The following is a 16,897-nucleotide window of genomic DNA, read 5'->3' on the forward strand; positions in this document are numbered from 1 at the left end:
TAACTCTCTGTGGCATGAACGGGACAAGGAGCAGGCTGTGGCGTCATAGGCCCCCCTCAGTCTGAATTCATCTACGCTCCACTGCCAAAAGGTAAGACACAGATAGCCAAAGTTCTGCTGAAACGCTGCAGGAGACCTCCAGCGGACTCTCAGCTCGCATACACACGGACATTCAAGGCTATGCATATGCTCACACTGGAGAAGGAAAGAAAATGACCTAGTTTGAGCAGCAGTTGATTTAAACAATATGTGGGCAGACATGTGGAAAGCTGGCAGTTAGAGGGAAAGAAAAAGGAACAGCTGAGAAAGGATAATATGAGCAGGATGAGTGCCGCACAATAAGAACAGAAGAGGTGGTTTATATGGAATGCGTTAAAATAAATAATCATAGTACTTCTAAAAAAGGTCTTTGAATAACAGCGTTTCCACTAACTAGCGTTGTGCAATATTCTCAGTATTTATTTAAATGCGTTTCTTCTCTTTTGTTTCTAAATACTTTATGGAGCTGTTATTAGCGTTCCTTTCGATAAACTATTTCTTGGGAGAAACAGAAGAAAAATGGACAATGTTTTCATCAGGTTTTCTTTTGGTTTCATTTTCTTCGTATCAATTAATTCACTTTCCTCCTCAGGCAAGACTATAAACTGTTCGTCATATTCGTTCCTGATGTTTCAAATCAGGTTTGCACAAAAACAAAATATGAATAAAGAATAAATGAATGCGAACACCTTTCCTACTAACTATTAATCAGAAGTGAGTGAATGATCCAATAGGGCTCCAAAAGACTAGTTTGTGATTGAATTGAAAACTAGTTTGGCGACTCGTGTTGAACAACCTTTTCTGAGAAATGGAAACCATCAGCGGTTTTAAATGGATAAACCAGTTTTACTTTACATCGACTGTCAGGAGGTGTGGTTGTTCAAACAGAATAAAACAAAGGCATGTCAGGGCCTTCTATTAAAAAGAGAATATGTGCAGAGGCTGGGTTAATACCGTAATAATGTTGTACCCTATTCTCTCTTAAACTATAATCAAGCCTGTTGCTGCGTGTCAAGCCGCTTTGAAAACTATTTGTGTAAATGACTTCCAGAACAGTTTCACTTTGCCCATAAGAGACCTTTAAATACCATGGTTTGTTAGCTTTCAAATGTGTCAATCTTCCCTACAAAGTAAAGTTTGTGAATGCATATAGTTCTGTATTCCAAAACTATGACAATACGTCAAACTAGTGAAAGATGTTGTATGCAGCATGGGCAGAGCTATAGAGGGGAAAATCAGATGAGTCACAATTTACAGAAGAGAGTTGTGGACATGAAAGGTGAACAGGATGGAAAATAGGAACAGGAAGCTTTAAGTGTTTGAGGGATGAGTACCTCCTGCTACTGTTCCACCCTCCAGCTCCAGCTTGCCGCCCAGCACGTTCGCAGCAATGTTGTTTACCATGTTGAGGATGGCATCTATAGAAGGAAAAGAAAACATTAAGTTCCTACATAGAGATTTGGGGCCAAACATGAGCTTTTTTTAAACTTCTATAACATTATATCCCCTACATGACTTTCTTTCCAGATCTTTCTTCAGATTTTAAGGTTAGCCCCGAAGGTTTGTGTGTAAATACTGTGTGTGTAGGGGTTGACCAGCACTCTTTTTGCTCAGGAGACAGAGGGGCACCAGTGTGTTTGCACAAGCGTGTGTGGTTAAAAAACAAAAATAAAGAAGTCTTGTGGAATCTGCATAATGTTGTAACCAAAACCCCAGTCTGCATGTGTGACACCAACTAGGTTAAGAAAACCAAGGGAACACTGTGCAGGGAATCTATATCTAACTCCGCAAACACACTGGTGTTATGCACCAAGAATACTCACATGATGGAAAACAAATATACTTTCATAACTATTTTCCTTTACAGACAGTATCAGTTTCACCGGACTATTTCAGTTTTAAGATATGAAAGCTCAAAATGATACACTGCTGCCACGGTTACAGAATGAGGAGGATTTCTTGGCCTTGACAAAAATAAAACCAATAAAGCTAGAAAAATACCCTCCAGTCCTTTAAATTCCTGAGTAATGTGTTCCTTTTTTAAGGTCTTATATATATATATATATATCTTTGGAACAGTTTTAGGATGATAATGCAAATACTAAATACAGAACGAACCTAACCTTTTTAAATATGTTTGTAACAAATTGTCGCACTTAACTTGCTATAATAATAATAAATGTTATTTATAAGCGCACTTTTCATTTGCGTAAAACAAAACTCAAAGTGCTACAAAATCAAAAAGGGTGAAACAAAACAACAAAAACAATTGCTATACAACTTTCTTAACAGAGCCATATATACGTGTGTGTGTGTGTGTGTGTGTGTGTGTGTGTGTGTGTGTGTGTGTGTGTGTGTGTGTGTGTGTGTGTGTGTGTGTGTGTGTGTGTGTGTGTGTGTGTGTACATACTGGTTGCTGAGCCAAGCAGGTTTTTAGACGCCTTGTCCTCTGAAGGTTGGTAGCCAGGTGGATAGTCTGAAGAAAAGGAAATACTGCATGTTATATTCAGCAAAATACTTAACTTTACTCTTAAAAATATATATTGCTCGACACTAAATAAATATTATTGCTCTTTTATGGAATTCTAGGGTTCAACGAAGGGAACTCTGCTGCATAAGGCCGTTGATATTAATAGTTAACTCCAGCTTCAGTTACTTAGTGACTTAGTTAGAGAGCGGTAATGTAATTTGACTCTTCTCAGGGTCTTTTGTAGTGCAGTGCATTGTTCTGCCAGGTGAGGCAGCTTTAAAACGCTATCGTTTGTAGTCCATTCATCTATCAGTTAATAGAGTACATTTTCATGTGATGTTGAAAACGGGTCACCGGCATCTTACCAAAGTCTTCATCCAAATACTCCAGCCTCTCTGAGGGATACTGGGAATCTGCAATCTCTTCATACTCCTCCACCATGCTGGTACCAAACACCCTACACAAAACACCCGCACACACTGTGTTACACAAACAAGCCTACCTACGGAAATAGGTTAAAGTTTACATTGTTAAAAAGCTGGCTAAAGCTTTCTGGGAGGGGCACATTTTCTAAAAACATGTTGCTCGGATCAGATTCAAAGAAAGTGTCATCTCTAGTAGGTTTATTGTTTTACAGCCGCTTTAAACCCCAATAGCAGTGCCGTCAGAAGAAGCCCCGATGGCCCTGGTGGTTTGGGAGAGACGTACAGAGGTACGTGCCATGTGTGTTTGTGAGATAGGCTGTATGTACTAGAAGGTTTGATCTTTGGAGTAAATCGTATACGAAAACAGGTAAAAACACATTGACCGGTGACATGAAGCATTCCGAACAACCACTAGAAGAGGGAGAGGGGATCAAAAGATCCACTACATTTCTTGTATAATCTCATATTGATCAATTTCATAATGAACAACATTGGGTACAGTACATCTTTCCCCAAGTGTAAAATCAAAGTCAAGTGACTCCATGATATGTCTATTGATACTTCTTCCCAAAATAAAGAAGTGAGTGGATGCAAGTACAAACTATTTATTGTTCCCATACAGTGTTTTTGTTTCTTTAGAACAAAGCATAGTATATTCTCACAATGTAAGCTGCAGCTGTACCCAAACTTCATAGATTGAAATGTTAAAGACCTTTGAATTTGAACTAAAGACCTTAACTATTTACTGTCTTACCTAATGAGACTGAGTGGACAGAAATGCTCTGATCCAAAGTGGGAGAGGAGTTCAACCTGCAGGCAAAATGGATAAACTGTTGAATTAAAAGTATCATTCCCAAGTAACAATGCCAATCATTTATGCGTGCCCACTCCATAAACCCACCAAATATGTGACCATCAATACTAGAATTGCTAAGCGTTGACATTATATTATGTGCATGTTCTAATGCTTAATATCTATCCCATGCATTAAAGATGACCCTCAGCCAAAGCTCACCCATTACAATGTACGACCATTACACGAGTGCATTACATAGCACAGCATAACCTCTGACAGATAGAGAAGAGTGCTAACCTTTATGTACTTGATGAACATCTGATGCGAGAGGAAGACAGGAGAAAGACAGGTGAGAGAGATAAAACAAAGAGAAAGAAATCAGTAAAGACTGATTCACGCTCCAAGCAAGTCAAGCATTTGATCACAAAACACAGTGCTGGTACACGCTCATTTCTTCATAACAGTCCACAGGCAAGGTGCTAGAAAGAGGTTTCTGACAAGCAGTAGGAAAGAAGCACGAGCGAGAGAGACGCTCAGGACAGAGGTTGAACATCAGACAAAGACATAAACGTGTTCAGCTGCTCAGATCAGTCGAGTTAGCAAAAAAGATAATCCTGAAACTTTCTGGAAATCTGTTTAAGTATGAACAGCACAATTATGTCATGATAGCGCACGTGAATCACAGTAATCACCCAAACATAAAACCCAAATCACGTAAGGATAATCCTCAGAGCATTAATCAACTGTTTCAATGAAATTAAATATCAAGTGAGCAACATACATGTGAGGGGACAGACAGATCACAAAAGCACAGACACGTCACAGCAACATGTGTTTCGGAGTGAATTTGTGGATGGTAAAAAAAAGTCTAAAAGTCTAGATTTTTAATTACCGTAATTTCCGGACTATAAGGCGCACCTGAATATAAGCCGCAGCAGCTAAATTGAATGATGTGTACATATATAAGCCGCACTAGACTATAAGCCGCAGGTGTTTTAATGTTTAATTACCATATGTAAGGGTTCGTGCACAGAGGGGATTGTCGGGAAAGAGATGGCTGTTTGAGGAAGCTCCCATTTATTAACATTTCAACAAACAAGTTGCATATTTGCATAACGTATTCAAGTGTTACCATTTAGTGCAATAGTAGCTACAGAACATGTGCTGTGTAAACTGTACTGTATCACATAGCGTTTCAGACACACAAACTTTTCAACTTTCAAACTTAAACGTTGCGCTCCCAGCGCACGTACCGGCAGTGATCTACAGCAGTGGTTTTCAACCAGTGGTACGGGGACAAACTGTCTTGCTCTCGTAACGTCTGTCTGTCTTGCTCTCGTTCTGTCTCTCGTACCACTCTCGGTTCCACTTTTACTTTTGCGCGCTACCTGTCTCACTCTTTTCTGGCCTCCAGCTTTTCCTGCTGGAGCCTGCCGCTTAAAGGTGGGGGGCGCGGACCGGCCATAGAGCCCATAGACTTAAAGGTGGTGGACTGTAACCTGTAAAATACCCCTAGTGGCCGTTAGCTGTAAAAATCCATAGATTAGCCGCACCGTTATATAAGCCGCAGCGTCGAAAAATGGGAAAAAAGGCACGGCTTATAGTCCGAAAATTACGGTAATCATAATGAAAACAACTGTTAGTAACTTAAGCAAACAACTGTAATCCTTTCACGTCACACACTGATGACTCAATATGAAGACGTGGACCAACTCGGCCCGATGAGTTGTGCCACCCAAATCTCAAATATAATTAAACCAAATGGTAATGCCCAATCCGCCCTTTAGTTCTTACACGTGACACTCTGTCATGGACACACCCCCTCAGTCATGCACACAGTCCCATGTCTTCATAAAATAGAGGGAGAGGTTGACAGCAGTGCTTACGGCATGGCTAACTTACCATGGAGTCATAAGAGGGTCCCCTGAGCTCAACAAACATGTGTATGAATGTGTCTGTGTGTATTCATTAAATAGGACCGTCATTTCACTACTGAGAATGAATGTATCCATTGTTACTGTTTCTCATATTTAGACGCACAAGTGGCATATTGTATCAGAAAGAAGAAAAAAGCATTACCTTCACATATTTAGCATAAAGCTGCTCATCCAGTGGGAAGCTCTGGACAATGCGCTCGTCACGGGCGTGAAAAGTACCTAGTTTTACCCACTTGTTGGTAGGATATCTGCAGACAGAACAGAAGGAAGGTAAGATGTGTGTGAGGGCTACAGGGTTATTCAATCACACATGTTCTCTCCAAGGCTGGGTGTAAAGACCACTGCATTTCATGTGACTCCATGTCACAAGAAAATGGTGATGGTAAAACACAAACAAAACCAACTCTACCAGCATTTAAGTTAAAGCTGATAATACAGGAGGAAGAAAATGATTTGAACCAGTTCTGGTGTTTTTAAATATAACAACGAGTGACGCCTTTAACACTAGAACCGCCAATGGGTACATTTTACCCGCAGCTGTTTTTTGATTGTATGTAACTTTTTTTCAATAACATATTAAAGTCTCCCAGTCCGTGACTTTTCATGAAAGTGTATTATGTAGCACCCTCTGTTGTTAACAATTGTCAATATGAAGTCAGATTGAAAAAAATCGCCAAAAAAAATGCCATTTATACCTATATCCGCCAGCGGGTAATATTTACCTCGTAGAAAATGCAGCGTAAACATGACGTGCGGTTTTAGGTATACAGCGACCACTGGCGGTTCTAGTGTTAATTAAACACTTTCTCCCACCCATCAAGATCAAAATATCCAACTAAAAAGTGTTTAGTGGCCAAGGGATTTTATTTATTTATAAAAATACTGACATTCCATTGCTGTCGTGTAATTTAAATAATACATTATGGCTTGTTCATTAAACTAAATGCGTTAGAAGTGTCAGTCCATGTGAAGCAATGATTATGCCTCAGAAATGTTCTCAATATACAATTTTTAACCTACCCTTAATTGTCTATATTGTAATTGTATTACGTACTCTTTATTATGTATCAATTGCATGTCTTTCCGTCCCAGGAGAGGGATTTATCCTCAGTTGCTCCTCCTGGGTTTAATGACAGAAGATGTTGCATGCTGTACATATTGCTAATACAATTTCATATTGTGAAATGCAAACCAAATTGACTTGAGTCACAGGTACTGACCAGCTGCTTCCTTCTACCTTTTCTTCAACAAACCCTGCCAATACATGCAACAATGTGACTGACACAGCAAACAATTGGACTGGATGCCCTACCAATTTGAATATGACTTGATATTGTAGTGTGGGAGTATACCTGTCACTGATGGAAACCAAAAAGTCTTTAGGTGTTGATGAGAAGAGCTCAAAGTTAGCAATGTCCAGCTGCTTGACTTGAATGGGCTCACAGAGCTCTATGACAAACCTGGAGAGAGGTAAATAGAAAATGTTAATTATACAATAAAATGTGAATCTCGAATCAGGCTTTATTTATGTACCGGTGGGGTGTGTCGGTGTACTCACCAGATTTTGTTGCTGCATGGATTTAGCATGTAAAGGTCCATATTCTCCATGAGAATAGCTGAAGTGCTCTGAACATGAGACACAAGAACGAGAGGGATAACGTTAGCATCAACCATTATCGCTAGTTGAATTCATTTAGTTAATATATAACAGCCAAACACAGTGAACATTGTTTCATGTAAACCTAAACCGCTGTCCCAGGTTTTCATTCCTATCTCAAATGTAAAATTGCTGATAAAACATGACAGAAGGATGGTCAGTCTCTGGTAGTGGATGTGTTTGTGTGTAGGCTACAAACGAAAGAAAGATGCGTGTTCAACCTTGGCCTCGTTGTTTGCCGAGAGTATCTTGGCACCACACTCCACAGAGGCGTAGTTATTCTTGAAGTTTTTCTGGACCTTCTTCACCGGATGGGGGCTGCCGCTGCCCGAGGTATGGAGAGACTGACCTGGGCAGAGGGAGTGTTACATTAGTCACATTACGAACACTGACAGGAAGAAGTAGAGAGGTTACGCAACACCCATAAACACACGCTCTGCTGAACACTGCACATGGCGTGTGCAGGCAGAACGAGAGAAGAGGAAGAGAGATGGAGAGATGGACAGGAATAGAACCGGGGGGTGGAAGCAAAAGAGAGATGATAAATGGAGATAAAACAATAGTTGCAAAAAGGAAAACGAAGCAGCTGACATGTAGATTATAGCGTAGTGAGTTTATCAGAATATTCCACGTCTTGAAGAAAGCCTCTGTAGCAGAAACTTAATGGGTCGTTGCACTCAGTAGCTGCTGAGCGTCTGTGTCTAGAATGGGTGTTTGAATCATTTATGCACTCACTTTTCTCCTTCTCCACCTCCATGACTTGTTTCTTCCACTCGTCGAAGGTGGGGATGTCTTCTTTGCGGGGCACTGGGGGATCAGGCTCTCTGGCAACATTGCCCTGCCCTACCTGAAACACACACACAGGCCTTTAAATGACAGTTTAACTCCATCACCACAGTTATCTTGGGCACAGTATTTCTTATTCTGACTAATGATGTATCCTGGCATCAGTGATCCACTACAAGGATTGCATGCTTTGACCAGTCACGAACCCACGCATGTTAGTCAGCTAGCCTCTGGCCGCTAAAGCATTGAGATGCACTGAGCTGTGAATAATATTTGGATGGATTATATAATATATAATACATCAAAAGCAAGTCTGATCCTAAGAATCCATCAACTTAGACAGCCTCTTTAAGTTAAAACACCTAAAAACATTTGGCAGGAGTCATTTACAACCAGTAACACATTACTCATTAGATCTTGATTCCAACAGCAATATAATGTTTAAATACCCCACAATAACCAAAATAGGTTAATCCCCCAGGATGCACTACACTGTTGTTATCCTTCAACCATAAAACAAGCAACAGAAAGCAAGTTGACTCAGCATTTTCCAGTTTGAACCATTCACGAGCTGACCTTTTCTAAAACAGCTTTGCTTACTGAATATTTATAACTGTCATCGTTTTGCTTGAAGCTGGTGGACGAAGAACTGACGATGCAAAATGACAAACTGTATCCTTAGGCCTAGTGCCTTAACATTGAACAAGTGTGCAGAATAGTTTTATATTATATGACATGTGTCACCAGTTTAAGGTGTTTTAGTTAACAGGAAGAGAGATGCCCAGGAAGCTGACAGCTGTGGTTTCTCACCACCTGTCTGTTTCTCTCTGATTAGGATCTATTAGTTACATTTTCCATGACGACACCTGACGCACTGCATCGTCTCTGCCCACGCCTACTGAAAAGATCCACAATCAAAACGGCACTGAGACTCGTAGGAACAGTAGAAATGCCTGCATTCCTGAATATCGAGGTTATTCTGTTTATGATTAAAGCTCCAACTGGTTATTCCTGCACTGATCATTGTTGCATTTAGTTGTTCCTTAAAGCTTTGGATGTTGGCTGTTTCTCAGTTTACATTTATAATACATAACCACACGCTGCCGACCTGTGGTTCATTGTGTTGGGAAGTGTTGCCCTCCTGGTCCAAATCAGTCAGCCCTTCCTCCAGGTCCTGCGCCTCCTGTTGCTGCTGTAGTTGTTGTTGTTGCTGGTCCACAGGGCCCGGCGTAGACTGGACCTCGGCTTCAGAACCAGAGCTTTGGCTGTGGTCCGGCTGCTGGTCCTCTAGGCCGGCCTCATCCACACTATATTACAGACACGGGGCCGATGAGGTGGAGGGAAGAGATGGAGGTGGAGGGAAGAGATGGAGATGGAGGGAGGAGATGGAGGTGGAGGGAAGAGATGGAGGTCGAGGGAGGAGGAATAAGGAGAAGAAGAGTTGAGAACACAAGTTAGTACTCAGCAATGTTGGACACATCGATGCAAAAGGTATTCAATGTATTTGACAGAATTGACAGGCCCTGGTTGTGCGCAGGCAAAACGATGGAAAAAGGAAATAATAAAAAAAAGCAGAAGTGGAGAGCAAGGCCAGCGGTCGACGGTTGCGCACAGCAGAGAGGTGGAGTTTGATTACCTGTCTCTGCGCTTTGATTGGCTTCCTGGTTAAAAACTCACCTTAAGAGAAGACTGCCAAAAGGGGAGTTTTCACAGGTTGCCAGTTCGGGGGGAATGACCCCGCACTGTGAATCAGAGTGCTCAGCAAAGACTAAGTTGTCTACTGGGAGTTCATCTCCTGCACTGGCAACCCACACAGCACTGAGGGAAAGAAAGGACATGGCGTTTACCACACCTCTTCACAATGGGGAGGGGAGAGAGGGGAAGATGGGGTGGGAGAGAGGAAGAGGATATAGGAGGACACAGAGTGTAGGGAGAGAGCAGAGAGAGAATTGGAAGGACAAAAAGGGATGGAGAGAACGGTGGAGGTGCCGTTGATGTGTCCTTTTTGAAATGTCCTGATGTTCTTTGGAGAGGAGTTGAATCTAAACTTTTCATCGGATGGACATAATGATCTTGAAGACTGATATCCAGCAGGGGATATCCATCCAGAATTGTCTTGGCCAAAGTTCCATGTCAGTACACGTGATTTTCCACAATGTTCACCAAAGTCCATTAGACACATTTTCACTGTGTATGTTGAGCTCCTTGTAACTTCTCCACGCTTGTCACCAATTCCTTGAAGTGCCTTTCAAATGTCCAGGCTGTCAGACCAGCTCTCTTTTCTCTCCATTTGGGATCAGTTAATTGACAGTTGTAAAATAAATAACACAAACTAAATAAGATACAAACTGAAGAAACAGAACAAACCAACATACATATCAAAGCAAAGGTGCAATGGAAATAGTTGTGCCTTCATCATACCAACATGTGGTTGAAACTGGCTTGAACCATCTTGAAAGCAACATATCTTTCTAGTTTTAGTTCTCCAATGTTACTCGTCTGTGGTTAAAGCCAACTTCTTATGCCAGAGAACAGTCTCTGCAATGAGGAAGTGAATCTGAGCTTACCCTGTGTGGGTCTGGCCGGCACTCTGTGAGGTAGGTGTGTGTTCAGCTTCATCTGGGGTTGTGGCTGGGTGCGAGTCCAGGTTGGGTTGCGCAGCAGAGGGGTCACTGAGGGTCTCCGCTGGGGCCGGGACATCGGGAGACACTTGGCCCTGTGCTGGAACTGGTTCTGGGGTGGAGGACAGAGGGACTTCCTGTGCATTGTCCTGGGCGTCAGTCTGCTGCTCCACATCAGCCTGGGGGTCTGGGCGGGGTTCTGGCTCAAGAGCAACAAGCACAGTATCGGACTGTGGGTCCGACTTGGTCTCCTCCACCTCAGCTTCCAGAGCATTCACAGTCTAGAGACAATGCAAAAAACATTTATGTTTAGAAGAAAATCAAATCAACATCTTAAAAAAAAGTTAGCAACAATTCTCTGTAAATCCTCAACATTCTTAGAATATATATAGCCGTTATTGATTCATGTATTGGGTCACAATTATGATATTTAAACTGGAAGATTGTGAGGCACAAAGTAGGGAAAGTGGACATTACTACAACCAACTTGTTCCTCCTTCCTATTACTGTGTGTAGTGGAATGAATAGGTTGTGAATACCCTGATCTCTATTTGTGTTTCTTTGATGCATGTTTTTTTAGGATTTGCACCAGATGTTTTTGAGACTCTTTAAGAACTGGTTTATGGTGTTACCTGTTCTTGGTGTTCATTGTGTGATGATAGCGTCTCTAGAGCTGCTTTCTCTATCTCTAGTCCAATTTCATATGATGTATGTGTCGTCCATTCTTCCAACACCTAGGTAGAAGAGAAATAATAATCAAAAAACATTACACACACAGGAACCTCCCTGGTTGACAAAGCAGTTAAAACATTTAAATATATAATTGGTTAAAAGTGGAGCCGGCCACAGGACAACCATTCAAACTCTGCACGACATTATCGATGGATTATTTTCATTATAAATATACATTTTCTGTGAAAATGTAAAATGCAAAAGAGGTGTTTGCATCTCAGGTTCTGAAAAAGCCTTTTGTTGAGGGACAAAGACCGTGTTACAGCACCAATGACAGACTGCCAGGCCTGTCCAACTGCCCTGGCTCGCCTGTTTGTTGCTGGACCTCTAACAATGACCCTCCTTCTTCTGTGCTCACACATGCACAACAAAAACACACTCACTTCCACAAATTATCATTCATTCCAATACTCATGCAAATGACCAGACACACAAAGCTTTAAGGGCCCATCCTCAAGAGCTGTCCCATATTCAATTTAAAGCCAGTATCAGTCCACGTCAGGCAAATTCATCCAAGATTGCTTGACTATGGAGGAATGACGTCCACACTGAAGGTTGATTAGTCTTTAACATCAATCACCAACGTTTCAAAAAGGGCAAAAAGCAGGGAGTTGAGGAAGCTTTGTATACTCTGAACTTTAACCCCACAGAGCAAGTCAGGACCTATTTCACAACCTGACCTCTATGACTCATAAAGAGAAGCCTATGTTCTGGACAATGTTCAACTGGGCTACTTTCTAAGTTACTTTTTACCTTTAAAACACTCTAATCTTCATGTACTATACATGGTGTTCAGCCCTAAGCAGTTACAATTACCCACAATATTATCAGTTGGAAGACAGAGAGATAATGCAAAAAGAGTAATATGTTGTGTTTCTTCTTCAGTCACACCCATTGGTGGCAGCAGAGAAGATTCCACAACACATTGAAAAAGAAATGAAAAAAAATAGGTGACCTGCTCTATCGAAATCAGTCGGAAGTCGCAACGGCTCATTTCAAAATAAACGTGGATAGTGAGAGATGTTTTGTTTGATTTTAAATAAACAAAGTGTCGGCTTTCAGAATATGAAACTTTTATTTCATATTCTTTCATATTTCGGACCACAGATGGAAATGAGCTATTAGCTATAATCTGGCATATTGCATCTCTTCTCTTTGCTGAGATTAATGTTTTTGTATGCATGGTCCTTCTAAAAATAAGTTTTAAAAAAAATCACAAAAAAAATCACACGATAAATATATTTTTGAAGCTTGTAAAGGGAAGATGACAGCTCTCACTCGCCACTGTGCTGTTCCGCAGCGCTGCTCCCCCTCCCTCCGCTGAAATTATGAATGAAAAGCGTAGAGTAATCATAGATAACACGGCAGGGTCCGTTACAGTTTGTTTTCGTCTGATTTCAAATAAACAAAGTCTTGGCTTTCAGAATATTAAACTTGTTTCGGCAAATTCAGATGATAAATACAACTTTGAAGCTTGTAACGGCATAATTACAAGGGGAGAACGGAGTAACTTTACGTAACAGCATGCAGAACAACAGCCGGTGTTTCTCGCGAGTGTTTTCCCCGGGAAACAAATAAAATACACACAAACGCAAAATTACAAAAACACACACACTCGGGAGCTTCCCCCAGACCAGTAATCCAAACGAAAATATCTTCCCTCCGTAGTATTTTGATCATTTGCTAATAATCAATCAGATCGATGGATTCCAGAGAAGAGGAAACTTTGAAGGCCTTTTTCTCAACATGATGACAGTCATTATATAATGTGACATATTTCGCTTAATATTTGGAGTACAAAAACAATCCAGACATCATTAGAAAGCTATGAATCTTCTCTTTCCAACAGTGAATACAACTCAAAATGTGTCGTCGGGTCAATGCGACTGATTTCGATGGAGCAGGTCACATATGGCGTTTTGTTTTTTGTTGACTTGAAATCTGTGTCTCTACAGCAGGGGAGTCCAAACTTTTTTCACCGAGGGCCACACACAGAAAAATATACGAAGGGCTGGGCCACTCGCTAGAAGTGAGGTATATTGCCTCATAAGTTCAATTATAAGTTGGCAAAATCAATGAAATGTAGGTAAATGGTGCTCTAAAATGACTTTAGTTTGGACACCCCTGCTCTACAGTGAGCTCCCTTCAGATGTCTCATTCCTGCGGTCACTATTAACCTCTTAAACATACTGTATGTGAGGGTAGAAACGTGAAATATGCACTTATGGCATTTAAGCTGCCTAATGTGTTACTGCGCAAAAAACGTCAACACACCTTGAGTTGCGTGGAGTCCTGCTCCGACTCCTGCCCCTCCAGGTTTTTGTTGTCCCCCGCGGACTGACCAGGGCCAGACAAGCTCTGCTCTGAACAATACACATATTGACCGGGGTACCTGAAACAAAAACAGGAAAATCGAGTATTAACACAATGCAAAGTTATTTCAATCAAAAAGAGGAAAAGGAACCTAAAATGAGACGGTAAACAATCAAGTAAAAACCGTACAAGTAGGTTTAAAAACAATGAAAGAATATCATTAATTAAAGGCTGGCATCAACCTGTTGCCATTTCCACATCATTGTTTACAACGACGATTAGGAGATCATCAGCACAATATCTTTTAATAATTGGGTGATTATGACTTAAAAGAGGCTGTGTTACATCACATCCTCCGCAGCGAGAGCACTTCCTTCCCTAGGGGGGAACACAACTGAAACAAGCGTTGCTGGCAAAGGGAAAGAAAGTACTGTGAGTGTAGTAGAGCAAAAGAGGCTGAATCAGCACAAAGAAAAGCAGAGATTCACAAAAGAGACAGAGACAAACCAAAAGGACTGACAGTAAAACGAGTTCCACAAGGAGAGTCAGAGATAAAGAAAAAGGCAGACAGTCAACTATTACGTGGTATTCCACTCATGTCGGGTTTTTTTTTTTTAAGTTGCTTAAGGCAAACTGCAGAATTATTAGAACTAGTCATCTCTTCTTTGTCTCTTCCCCCCAAGCTTATCTCAACAGACCAATCTGTGTGTGGCATGAGTTTCATTTCAACTTCTTTTGCACATTGTTTTACTGACCACTTAACTATGCTTGAATACTAAATACTGAGCAGAATGGTAGCAGAACAACACAGCTCAGGACCAACAGGGCTGACACAGAGAGAGGCTAACATGCTAATCTACAATCAGCCAGACAATGAGGCTACTGTAGAAGCATGAGCATAATTTCAATACAGGACTTATGATGTGATATGCACGTTATAACTACGGGCCTGAGGAGAGTGCAATAGAAGCAGGACTGAAATGAAAAAGAGGCCAGTTGGCGTCCTTATCAGCAGAGTTGAAATTAAGTGAAGAAAATAGAGAGTAGAAAGTGTAGTTCTGTCCTGACATGTTAGCTATGCTATGACGCAAACAGGGTTATCCCAAACCTCAGCAACCTACATTATTTTAACTTTAATGACACGATCAGTAAACTGCTAGAGCCATTAGGCTAATCCGTGAATCGATTAGGTTAAACGCAGAAGCATCGAACAAAGACCTTTTCACACACCGAGTTAGGCAAGCACTTCCAAAACTGGACACCCAACACATTAAACTACTTAATCAGATCAAATACCTCGGTAACACCCATTATGGGGAACCAGAGGCACTGGCATGTGCATCGTATATTTGTTTAAACCTGAAGGAAAGTACTCAATGTGGTAAGGCTAATGCAAAACTGAAACTCGGAGCATGACAACACTTTGTGTCAGAGACAAGAAGAGGCACAAAGAAGCAGCACTCAGATGCAAACACCATGTGATTCTGAAACTGGAGCAGGTTGAATATCAATGTCAGGGGGTGTGCGGGACACATGGACAGTCATGTTAGCGCCCTGTCAGCCTGGCTGTCAGGAGAAGAGATGAGCAATGAGCTCACAATCACACAGAGACAACCATCTGTGCACGTCGGAGTCCTGCCACTCACAGCACCTCTCCATCTGTACACATCCAGATGAGACTTCATTTGTCAGAGGATCCTATTCAAAGTGTGCTCTGTACTAGGGATGTCAGTGATTATTCGATTATTCGTTACAGTCTCCATAATCGAATATTATTTTTAAAAATCGATTTTATTTTTATATTTTTTTATTATTATTTATTTTTTTTTATTTTTTTTATCTGGCTTAGTTTCAACCAAAATATAGACTAATGTTAATAATAGTAATAGTATTAATAATTGTAAATGGCCATTGGTCACACCACCAGTTTGTTTTACTGTAAACTTGCAGAGCAGACTGCTGCTGCAGCACGCTACACACCGACCCCGCCCCCCCTCTCCCTCACACGTGCGACTAAAGATGAACAGCGGCAGGTGAAAAGAGTTCAAGGAGTTGCATCATGTTGATGTTGGTTTATTTGTCGTTTATTTAGTTTGTACTGTTAAACATGTTCCAGTAAAGAAAACCACGGAGTTTTTTTTCTTCCTCTCCCGCGGGGGGGGGGGGGGGGGGGGGTCGGTCGAATAATCGATTATTATTCGCCAGGGCTGCCGAATAATCGATTTTGATCATGGTCAGTTTCTGGCAACCCTACTCTGTACCTTATCAGATACTCTCCTAAGTGGACATGTGTGGTGGGAATTTATTTATAAAATGTGGATAGAGAATCAAACCACTCAGCTGTCTTTGTCGTATTTTATTTCTTGCAAGAAAGTTCAGTCCGTCTTACAGAGAGAGATGTAGAGCATCAGGAGTCTGCAGCAGAGCGAAAGACAAAGAACAGAGTTTGGGTTGCATGTTTAAAACACAGAGAGAGGAGAAAGGAGCTTGGTGATAACAAAGGAGAATGCTGGAATTTGGGGAGGTAGGGAGGCCATATCAGGAAGTTATCAGTTCACCTGAGTTGAAGGTCATACTGTTGGTGCACAGAGTGTAACTAACACATCTTCTTAATAAGGAATGTTCACAAGCTTAGCTAAGAAGTGGGAGAAGTAGTAAATATAGATAAACATTAGCAAATAAGAATCACACAAGGATTTTCTTAAAGTAAATATTTTTCTATTGTGTCATTTACCAAATTTGACCAATGACTGAAAAACCACATCATTTGGCTATGATGTGTTCAAGGTGACAAAATAGTAGAGGAGTTGATATATCTTTCCATGATGGATGTATCTTTGTGTGAATGTTTTAAATGGCGTCTCTTTTGAGGGACAGCTGACTCTGACAGCAGGACTTGACATTTGGCGTTGTTGTTTTGGATCCCCTGCTGATTCGTGCGCCTGCTCCTATACGAGTTAGCACCACACTTATACTTTCCCAAAAAGGTCTGGGAAGGGTTACCACGCAAGTGAAGGAAACCTAAGGGCAGAGTACTGTACAGATTCTATGCAATATATATGCACAGGAGGCTAATATAGGCTCCTGGCTAAACTTAGATCCATAGCTTCAAACTATTTTG

At 41.2% G+C, this 16,897-nt stretch overlaps 1 protein-coding gene across 5 annotated transcripts in view; it reads right to left on the minus strand.

Moving 5' to 3' along the window:
- Positions 1-16,897, minus strand: part of suco (SUN domain containing ossification factor) — a 43,108-nt gene that overhangs the window by 9,365 nt on the left and 16,846 nt on the right. For 3 of the 5 annotated variants that reach the window (XM_079675789.1, XM_079675788.1, XM_079675792.1), the window contains exons 2-15: positions 13,738-13,855; positions 11,364-11,465; positions 10,678-11,012; positions 9,219-9,417; positions 8,060-8,171; positions 7,546-7,673; positions 7,226-7,293; positions 7,020-7,127; positions 5,810-5,915; positions 4,028-4,048; positions 3,689-3,744; positions 2,875-2,966; positions 2,450-2,515; positions 1,374-1,457 (exon numbers count right to left, since the gene is read on the minus strand). In XM_079675789.1, the coding sequence (XP_079531915.1) occupies positions 1,374-1,457; positions 2,450-2,515; positions 2,875-2,966; positions 3,689-3,744; positions 4,028-4,048; positions 5,810-5,915; positions 7,020-7,127; positions 7,226-7,293; positions 7,546-7,673; positions 8,060-8,171; positions 9,219-9,417; positions 10,678-11,012; positions 11,364-11,465; positions 13,738-13,855 (1,595 nt within the window). The other 2 variants (XM_079675790.1, XM_079675791.1) reach the window with 2 other exon arrangements.

Source organism: Notothenia rossii (genome assembly GCF_949606895.1).
Source record: "Notothenia rossii genome assembly, chromosome: 1".
NCBI lineage: Eukaryota > Metazoa > Chordata > Actinopteri > Perciformes > Nototheniidae > Notothenia > Notothenia rossii.